Source organism: Primulina tabacum, chromosome 3, assembly GCF_025594145.1.
Source record: "Primulina tabacum isolate GXHZ01 chromosome 3, ASM2559414v2, whole genome shotgun sequence".
NCBI lineage: Eukaryota > Viridiplantae > Streptophyta > Magnoliopsida > Lamiales > Gesneriaceae > Primulina > Primulina tabacum.
This window is the reverse complement of record NC_134552.1, coordinates 48,287,785-48,297,981: the sequence shown is the minus strand read 5'-3', so window position 1 is coordinate 48,297,981 and position 10,197 is coordinate 48,287,785. Positions and strand designations below refer to the sequence as shown.

The 10,197-nt window shown below is 34.4% G+C and overlaps 1 protein-coding gene across 3 annotated transcripts; it reads right to left on the bottom strand.

Moving 5' to 3' along the window:
* Nucleotides 1–5,392: 5,392 nt before the first annotated feature.
* Nucleotides 5,393–9,510, bottom strand: LOC142541129 (uncharacterized). 3 transcript variants are annotated; one of them, XM_075647724.1, is made up of 3 exons: nucleotides 9,248–9,510; nucleotides 5,929–8,031; nucleotides 5,393–5,826 (listed from the first exon to the last, which is right to left on the bottom strand). In XM_075647724.1, the coding sequence occupies exons 2-3, from the start codon at nucleotides 7,825–7,827 to the stop codon at nucleotides 5,578–5,580; spliced, it is 2,148 nt and encodes a 715-aa protein (XP_075503839.1). In that variant the 5' UTR covers nucleotides 7,828–8,031; nucleotides 9,248–9,510; the 3' UTR covers nucleotides 5,393–5,577. The 3 variants fall into 3 exon arrangements, with proteins under 3 accessions (XP_075503839.1, XP_075503840.1, XP_075503841.1); XM_075647725.1 differs by having other exon boundaries at nucleotides 5,929–7,841; XM_075647726.1 differs by having other exon boundaries at nucleotides 5,929–7,818; nucleotides 9,248–9,509.
* Nucleotides 9,511–10,197: the final 687 nt, after the last annotated feature.

Here is a 10,197-nt window from a genome sequence, read left to right as displayed (position 1 = left end):
TCCTTTAGCTACGAGTCTTGCTTTATACCTTTCAATGTTGCCTAATGAGTCTTTCTTTGTTTTGAAGACTCATTTACATCCAATGGCTTTTACACCATCAGGCAACTGAACTAGATCCCAGACTCCATTAACTGCCATAGAATTCATCTCTTCTTTCATAGCATTAAACCATAGTTTTGACTCATTACAACTCATGGCTTGTGAAAACGTTTCAGGATCATTTTTGGCTCCGATGTTAAAGTCCGATTCTTGTAAATACACAACATAATCACTAGATATTGCTGATCTTCTTATTCTAGTAGATCTCCTCAGGTTGTTTGGTTGATCAACAATTTCTTGTTGTTCTTCATTAACAACTTGATCTACTGGATTTTCATCAGCGATTTGTGGAACTTCAGTAACTGGTTGTCTAACACCCATTTGGTCTTGAGGGGTGTGAATAACGACCAATCTGTCATTTGAATAAGAGGGTTGTGCATTAATGTGATCATTCTCAAAAACTATGTCATGATCACTCCCACTAATCAAGTCATTTTCAAGAAATTTTGCATTTCTTGATTCCACAATTCTAGTGTTATAAGATGGACAATAGAATCTGTACCCTTTGGATTTTTCAGCATACCCAATGAAATATCCACTTATAGTTCTTGGGTCCAGTTTCTTTTCATGTGGGTTGTAAACTCTTATTTCAGAAGGACAACCCCAAATGCGTATATGTTGCAAACTCGGTTTCCAACCTTTAAATAACTCAAATGGCGTCTTTGGAACAGCCTTAGTTGGAACTCGGTTTAATATATACACAGCTGTCTTAAGAGCTTCAGTCCACAAGGATTTAGGAAGTTTAGAGCTACTAAACATGCTCCTCACCATGTCCAATAATGTTCGGTTTCTCCTCTCAGCTACGCCATTCTGGTCCGGAGAACCAGGCATAGTATATTGGGCAACAATCCCATGTTCTTGGAGAAATTTCGCAAACGGACCAGGTGCCTGTCCATTCTCAGTGTATCTACCATAATATTCTCCACCTCTATCAGTTCTCACGATCTTAATATGTTTTCCACATTGCTTCTCCACTTCAGCCTTAAAAACCTTGAAGGCTTCAAGTGCTTCGTTTTTGTTATGAAGCATGTAGATATACATGTATCGTGAATAATCATCAATGAAAGAGATGAAGTATTTCGGACTTTGCATGTCCATATCTGGAAAACAAATATCTGAATGTATGATTTCTAATATTTCTGTACTCCTCTTGGCACTCTTTTAGACTTATTGGTCTGCTTTCCCTTAATGCAGTCCACACAAATCTCAAAATCAATAAAATCTAAAGTACTAAGTACTCCATCATTCACTAATCTTTTAATCCTCTCTATGGAGATATGTCCCAATCTCCTGTGCCACAATATAGAGGAATCTTCATTTATAACACATCTTTTAATACCTCCTTGAATATGCATAGTGGTGTTATTATTTTGTAAATAAATAGAGAAAAGACCATCAATTATTATACCATTTCCAATAAGATTTGATTTATAAAACAAATTTATTGATTTATCCAAAAACTGAAATGAATAACTAAGGGGTACAAGTTTTGAAACTGAAATTAAATTCCTAGAAAAACTAGGAACATAAAATGTCTTTTCCAATTTTAAAATATAATCACTATTTAACACTAGGCAGCAAGTCCCAATAGCCTCCACATGCGAAGAAATCTTGTTTCCCGAATAGATGCTTCGCTCATTTTCTATTGGCTTCCTTAGGTTTTGCATACCCTGCAAGGTATTTGTAACATGGATTGTAGAACCAGAATCAATCCACCATGTATTATAAATCATATTGACCATATTAGATTCATAACAGACAAATGAAATAGGAATACCTTTCTTTTCAAGCCAGTCCTTAAATTTATTGCAATCCTTCTTTATGCGTCCCGTCTTTTTACAGAAGAAACACTTGGATTCTTTCTTAATGTCAGGTTGAGGTGAAATTATTCATTTCCCTTTTCCCTTGACTTTGACTTGCTTCTTGTACTTTCCTTGTGTAGTCATAAAAACATTATCACTCGTTTCCATTAACTACCTTCCTTCCTCTTGAACACACATGGTCATTAATTCATTAATTGACCATTTATCCTTATGTGTGTTGTAAGAAATTTTGAAGGGTCCATATTGCTGTGGAAGAGTGCATAGAATGTAGTGCACAAAAAAAGTCTCAGACATTTCCACTTCAAGTGTTTTGAGCCGAGCCACTATGTCCCGCATTTTCATGATGTGCTCTCACACACCTCTCACATTGGTGAGCCTTAATGAGGAGAATTCCATAATTAGGGTGCTTGCTAGTGCCTTATCTGAAGACTGAAACTGTTCATCAATAGCCTTCAGTAAGTCTCTGACATTATTATGTTGATCGACAGAACCACGCATACCAGCAGAGATTTTGGTCTTTATGAACATTACGCAGAGTCGATTAGATCGCTCCCATTTTTCATAAAGATCAACATCATCCGGAATGCTGTTTTCAGTAATAGCAGATGGTTCGTCTTTCCGTATAGCATAATCAATATCCATCCACCCTAATTGAAGAAGAATTCTTTCTTTCCATATTTTATAGTTATCGCCCTTTAGTTCGGGAATGTCACATTTCATATCAGAAAAACTCGCAGGTTGCATAACTGCACAAAATATCATATGCTTAAAATTTTGAGACAATATCATGTTTTACCAATGTAATTCATGTTTTAAAAATCTAATGACATAAAATTTGCCCGTGGGCTAAAATTTTAATTCAATAAGATTTTTCTGTAACTTTATGATAAAACTATCAAAATGAATTTTCCTTAACTCCTGTGGGTAAATTAAGAAAAATATATTTTGATATTTTAACCTAATTAGTTATATAAATATAATAAAAATCCCTGTGGGGTAAAATTTATTATGTCTATATAATTAATTACAATTGATGTCCATTATGTGATCCAAATCCACTTAATGCATAATTTTTCATAATTAAGGATGTTGTGGCTATTTCTCAATTATTTAAAATTATACGGTTTACCGGACAAAATTTTGGCTTTACTTAATGCTTTATATAATAATTATTTCGCAATCAACACTTTCCAAGAGTGCTCCCAGGAAAGATAGGTAGGGCTAAGGCCCTTTAAATACATAACTCCTAGACAGAGCAACATTCCTCAGGGAGACCAGTGGCTAGTCAAGGCAATTTAAACCGATCTATGAAGAACTCCCTCGGATCATGTTTTCTTACGTCACCTTATAATTATTATTCAACTTAATTATCCACATTTATGTGAATCTTTATAAGCCAAAATTTTTCATTAAATAACTTTATATTCATATTTTTACTTAATATGAACAAATATGTTTCCCATCAGTTTTTCTCTTCAATCAGAATAGTGATAAAGTGAGGATCACATTTACGTGAAAATGTGGGCTCCTCATCAGTTTTTCTCTTTTATCAGAGTAGTGATAAAGTGAGAATTATTTGTTTATTTGTGAACATCTGAAATATTTTAAAATTTTATATTCATATCTTACTTGATATGTTCATTTCAAATTATAAACAACTCAATATAATTTAATATGAACATAATGTGAATTTTGATTTACCAAAAAAAATTTTCAATATAATTTGCATTTAAAAAAAAAACTTCAAAATAAATGCAAATATAATATTAAATTTGCAGGTCCATATCAAATAAATATCCATAATATTTGACACAATATCTAACATGCAAAAATAATTTCTTAAAATGTATTGAAAATTGCATCGAACTTTAAATTATTTTAATGTGTACAAATTATTTAACCAAAGGTTATATATATACCGAATTAAACATATAACCTAATAATACATTAATCATTATTAATTAATTAATTATTATTATTAAAATAATAATAATAATAATTAAAAAACATTACCTAGAATTGACAATTTTGTCAATTTTCGTGGGTTCCACATTTAATTTAATTTTTTTTAAAAAAATTTGCATGCATTTAATTTTTCTGATGACTTCACGTGGCATGTTGGATTCAATCACAAAGTCATTTAATAATGGTTCAATCACGCATGCATTTTATAATGATTCAATCACAAAGGCATCTTCATTATATCGATCATCTTCATTCTCTCTGGAATAAAATTTCCCTTCGTCTGAAAATTTCTTTTCTCAAAAAATTTTCAGAAATCAGAAAACGTAATATTTTCATCTTCAAGATGCAGCCGAGAACAAATTCCAGGTAAGTTTCATATACAAAAACTTCAAAAGAAATTTTATGATATCGCGTATTTTTCAGAAAACAAATTTTCAAGGTGGAGGTATCACTGGCTCTGATACCAAATTTTAGAAATTTTTCTCAAAAATCATGTTTTGCACGTATATAAACATGATATATAATATGCGGAAGCGGATCGAGAATTAACTCCGGCCATTGAAAGTTTTTGATTTCTCTGAGTTCCTTATGGTTGAAGCCTTCTAAGCACTTCCCATTCTCCGTAGATGATGTATATTTCTTATGAGATGTGTGTGCTTAGGGACCTCAATCGTCTCTATTTATAGGCGTTTTTTCATACCATCGATGAATGTATCGGGAGCCGAGATTCAGAAGGAGAATCGTGTACGCATCTAAATTTTCTTGGCCGTCGCCAATATCAATTTGTACACGCTTCTTATTTAACATGTGTCACATTTTTCTTACATGACTAACATGATTTAAAAGTTATTACATCAGTTCGATTGTTTAACCAATGCTCATCGAATGATATAATGATAACTAATACTCATGGAATGATATAATGACTATGAGTTTCATCTCTATATACAAAAATCTAGAAAAAGGCTGTGATTGTATGATTTTTATGTTGAACTTTCCACGATACCACAAAGTATAATAAAATTTCACCATCAATTACTTCCACACGTTGGTATCTACGCAATTTTTAACCATTGACCACCTCCTCCGGTGGAGTTTTTCTTTCCACCGAAAACAATCTTTCAAACTCGCTGTGAATTCTTTGTTACCCCTTCTCAAAAATTTAGAATATAGCCATCTTTGTTTGATTGTGTTGTATTGAGAACCTGAAATTGAACGTATAAATGTGCTTTTAAATTTAATATTGAATCTTGGTTCCACTTTTCACCCTGAAAATGTATAACGGGGTAGTTGGCCAAGATCCGATCAACAATCACACAATCATCAGCCGTACGCTGTAATTCAACCTTCATTCTACATGTAAAAATTTCTTGAGATAGAATTACAAGAAAGTGGTGTGAGCATAATTTTGTTGCACACACACACCCCACTCAAATCCTTGGAACAATTTGCTTGAATTCCAAACACAAAAATTTACAGTTAATGAAAGAAATCAAGTCACCACACAACCACCAAGAAGGGAATCTTTGATATTTAAGTACAATCCATTCATTTTAGCATCCTTGAAACATCACATTAGTTTACCATTCTGGTTGTAATCACAGGCCGCTTAGCAACCTTAGCCAACAGGTGCATACAAAAAAATGCACAGACCGAAGTTCCATAGCTATACACCATTCGATTATGCAAACTACACTCTTCCAAATGGGGAAACCGGAGGATATGAGACATATTTTTCAGAAACCTCGGATACAGCCTGGTTCGAGGTTTTTGGCTCGCTCTTTTCAGTTATTTCTCCAGGTGTTTTTCCACTGTTCAGAACTGCGATACCAATGGAGAATGCTTGTATAAGTTTGATGGACGAATTAAACTCTACTGAAAAGATTCCATCTTTGAATGGTGACAAGACGTAGAAAGGTCGTTTCTCGCCAGACTCTTCCTGTACAATGCACGAAACAGAGTTAAAAAGGTGTTACTCGAGGGTTCATTAAGAACAAGTTTAGGCCAAGAAAAATATGGTTGATCTGCATGATGCAAATACCTCAAAGAAAAGCTTGAATTGCCCAGAAGTTGGTGCAAACCACTTGGATATCTGTCCTCCACTACTGAGAATTCTTAATCTACAACCAAGATCCCAACCCCCACAATCACATGATCCCCCAGATTTCCACCTTTTGATCAATGGTGAAGGCTCGCCTTTACTCGGCAATCCGTGATCACCAACAGGTAAAATGACTGATGCATTAAAAGAATCATCACTCGTGGTTCCGTTCGGTGCACCATCTCCATTATATGAACAGTTGATGACTTTTCGGAATGGCTCTTTCAAACCAGCTGGTTGGTCAACTTGGTTGTCTTCATGGATCAGACCACTGATTTTTTCATGAAAGTTTATGACGATTGCAGCAAGTTCGTCATGGGGCATTGAGTCTGATCTCCGGTCTACATCTCTTGAACCAGCAGAAGACAAAACAAACTCCCTTACACTTGATTTTATCATAGACTTTTGACTGTTTGGGTATGCAACATCAGAAGCTTTCATCCGTGCAACAATATTTGGTATATATTCATTATTTCTATTGTTACTTCCTTGATAAATCCAAGACCCGTTTTTTTTCTTCGTTTCACTAAAGGAGAAGAACGTAAAAATCCACCTTCTCTCTTTCCTTTTCGGAGAGCATGATTCTTTAACAGTTGAAGCTAAAATTTCACTGCGATTATCAACTGTAAATGTGTACAGGGGAACACCATTTTTTATAGCTACTTGGAGGAGAGCTTGCAGAGTCGATGGTTCATTCTTCTTATTATCTGTCACATTTGAGATTCCATTCACCAGAGTTGAAGCTGGATATCCACTTATTTCACCGGAGAATTTACAGGACCTGTCTATTCTTGACAGATCTTTTGACCGTGCCAAGTGACATGAGTTCCCACCACCCTTTGGCTTAAAAAATGGGTCCAAAAGCCTTCTCAAAGGACTAGTTCTGGATCTACTTGTAGCATTCGAGGCATCGCAAGTACAATCAATTGGACAAACACAGGCGGAAGTTGCGTTTGAGCTTGAACTCTTGGTTATTTTAGCCATTCCAAATTTCAATTTGCCAGTTGGTGAGGAATTCCTGTGCTTCGCACATTGGAAAGTCTCAGTTTCCATCTGACGACATTCATCTTCAGCTGTACTTATTCTCACTGGACCAGCTTTCTTCTTCTCCTGGTTCTTCTTTATGCTCCAATGAATAATATCATTCCCCTTTAAAACAGATACAACACTGCTTTTTTCAGAAAGTATTGATTTTGGCTCATGTTGTCTCTGCAGGTCTTTGTTTTTGAGCTCTTTTACACCATTAATTGGGCTGGATTTACAGTCTTGCAAACTTTTCTCATTTCCCGAGAAAAATTTATCACCATCACAACATCTTTCAGTAGAAGGTGCTTTTAATTCGGATCTCTGTTGTGAAGGAGTGAAACTGCAACTCAAGCTAGAATGGGATGTCGATGCTTCTGAAGACATAACTGCTGATATATTGCCGCTAAAATGCGAATTGTTGCTGTTTATGTGACACAAATCTTTCTGGTTATGCTGCCATTTCTTGAGAAGGCGCCAATCTAAGACCCCAATGTTCAATGTTTTCTCTTGGGAGTTTTCTTCTCTCTCCAAATAATTGGGTAAATTCGACATGCACATGACGAGATCTTCACATTTTTGTGGATTCTTGCCTATTTGCTTTGGATAAAACCCTTTAGATTTCGGTAATTTTCCATCAATATTCTTTAGAATTTGGGGATGGAAATCATCATAGGACCGCTCATGCTTCTCAATCTTCAGCACAGATCCCAACTTGTTTCTTGGTTTTGTGGGTGAGTATCTTTCTGTTTTATGAGCATTTGATTCGGTGCCACTATCTAATCGAGGCTCCATATAGCTCTTAGACTGAATCATCAGAACGGAATAGACTGGCAATATTACTCTTACAAAGGTAAAATCTAAATTGCTTGACAATAGTTATCAGAATATACTGTATACAGCTATACTGTCTTCCAAATTATAAAAATTTGATAGAACTTTAGCGTTGTGGGTGCTTCGTCCTGAACGTGGTTCTTTAAAGCCAAACCATGTAAATCTATGCTATGTTACATTGTTTCCCTACAATATTTCTTCTATTTAAAATTCAATAGTTCAAGATAATTGAATCAAAGGCAAAAGTTGGAGAAACTGAAAACAATCTACTGTACCCATTCAAGCAATATTGACCCTTCTCTATTGAAAACGAACATGCAAAACTCTTGTTGAGAAGCAACATAAGCAATGAACAAGATAATTCGAAAGAGATTGTTAACGCTCGTTGTTTTGTTTTTGTGATGACCATATTAAGTCATGAAACCATATAAAGATGTTTCTCTATATCTAACGCACCCTTTCACACACGTAAAACAGACTGTCAAACCTAAAGTCTACACATAGGTCCGATATGGGCAATGAAGTCCAGAAACAATATCAAGACCAGCTAGTTGAAGATCTGAACCCACAACCTAGGGCTTCGAAATGTGTTTGGATAGCATTAGTTCAAAAAAAGTGGGTTACTTTGATACACAAGACACACAGTTTTTTTTTAAAATTTATTTATTTATGACTTCGTTTTAAGCTTTTTTCATGCAAATTATCCTTCAAACATCTAATAACAACAAAGATCAAGCATATGTTAAACATCGAAAAAATTATAAATCACATTTAACTAGCTTCTACTCCAAATAATACAACTTAAATGGGAAGAAGGCATCCTTGTGTGGTCCTAACTCTCTAAACTCTCCATCACAGGTGATCGTTGAAGATAAGATAAACCAGGCTTTCTTCATAAAGCTGAAACGCAGCAAATTCACAGGTGACCCAAATCATAGATTTCAAAAATTTTCAGCAGTTGACCCTTTGGCTGGTTCACAAATTTTGAAAAGAAAAACCCAAGTAAAAAAGCGAACTTTGACACATCCTCAAAAGCAACAATTTCCTTTTCTCTTGCTCATCTGTTGTTTGTCTTTTTTTAAATAACATATTAGAAAAACAAGAATCCTTAGCTAAATTTCATAATTACTATAAGCACTTGGCAGAATCCAATTCTTGCTTGAAAACCCAAGAATTTAAAAAAAAAATTAATTTCTTATTTCAGATTAAAATTAAAAACATAGCTTGAAATGAAAACAAAAGTTCACCAAACAGAAATTTAACGTCCACACCAAACACCACAGATCGCACCCTCTCAATTCGAAAAGTGACAAAAAAAAAAAAAAACAAATTGCATTCTTGAAATCCCATAACTTCAACAACAATACCAAAGATCTAAACAGCGAAAAAATCCACAACGTACCTCAATTAGAATAATGTGGATGCAGAATCAAGAAAAGAACCCAGATATATCATCAATATAAATGCTGCTGTCGGTTGTTTGTCGAACCCAAGAATGATTTTCGGCCCAAAAGTCCAAAGTTCCAGCAACTGAGTACATGCAGATTCACACCCATAAAATATTTTACGTGTAGGAATTGAAGATTCTGGTCCGCAGCTTTTAACAATAGTTCATTTTGGAGTTGGAGCTGTGAAATAGTAGAGGAGTAATGGGGAGGGAAATGTATGATCGGACGGCTGAAAATGGTTGAGTAATAAGCGGGAGGTCACATCAACCGGCTCAGAGACGGCCCACGTGAGGTCTTGTATTTGTACCTTATTTATTGGATACTTGTGACCAAAATGTGAATCTTTGTACCAGCAAATCCTAAAAAACAATCTTTTAATTAATTAATTAATTACTTTAAATAACCCAACTTCATAATACTAAAATTTAAAATATCACGCAAGTTAATGACAAAAACTTATATTAGACGGTCTCACGAGTCGTATTTTATGAGATAGATATCTTATTTGGGTCATTCATGAAAAATATTATTTTTTATACTAAAATTATTATTTTTTATTGTGAATATCGACAGGGTTAACCCGTATCACAGATAAAGATTCGTGAGATCGTCTCACAAGAGGCCTACTCTTAATCAAAAGCTAACTCTTTAGCATAAATCATCCATGAAACATACATCACAAAAACTTTTATAAGACTGTCTTCTGTATATGTATAAACCAGGTCACTAACTAAGTAAGTTTTGGAAAACGTTAAAACTATATTTGAATGAAATTCGTAAATTTTGTTTTTTCGTAAATCTTGTGGAAAAATAAACAAACAATATATATATATTTTTGTGTAACATGGCCGTCAATATATATATATATATATATATATTTGACGGCCATGTTACACAAAAACCA

What these genes read in the sequence shown, in the direction of transcription:
- LOC142541129 (XM_075647724.1), bottom strand. Translation starts at nt 7,827, where the DNA reads ATGATTCAGTCTAAGAGCTATATGGAGCCTCGATTAGATAGTGGCACC. An exon ending in AATTCAAGCTTTTCTTTGAG is followed by an intron (nt 5,827 to 5,928) that starts GTATTTGCATCA and finishes TGCATTGTACAG; the next exon opens with GAAGAGTCTGGCGAGAAACG.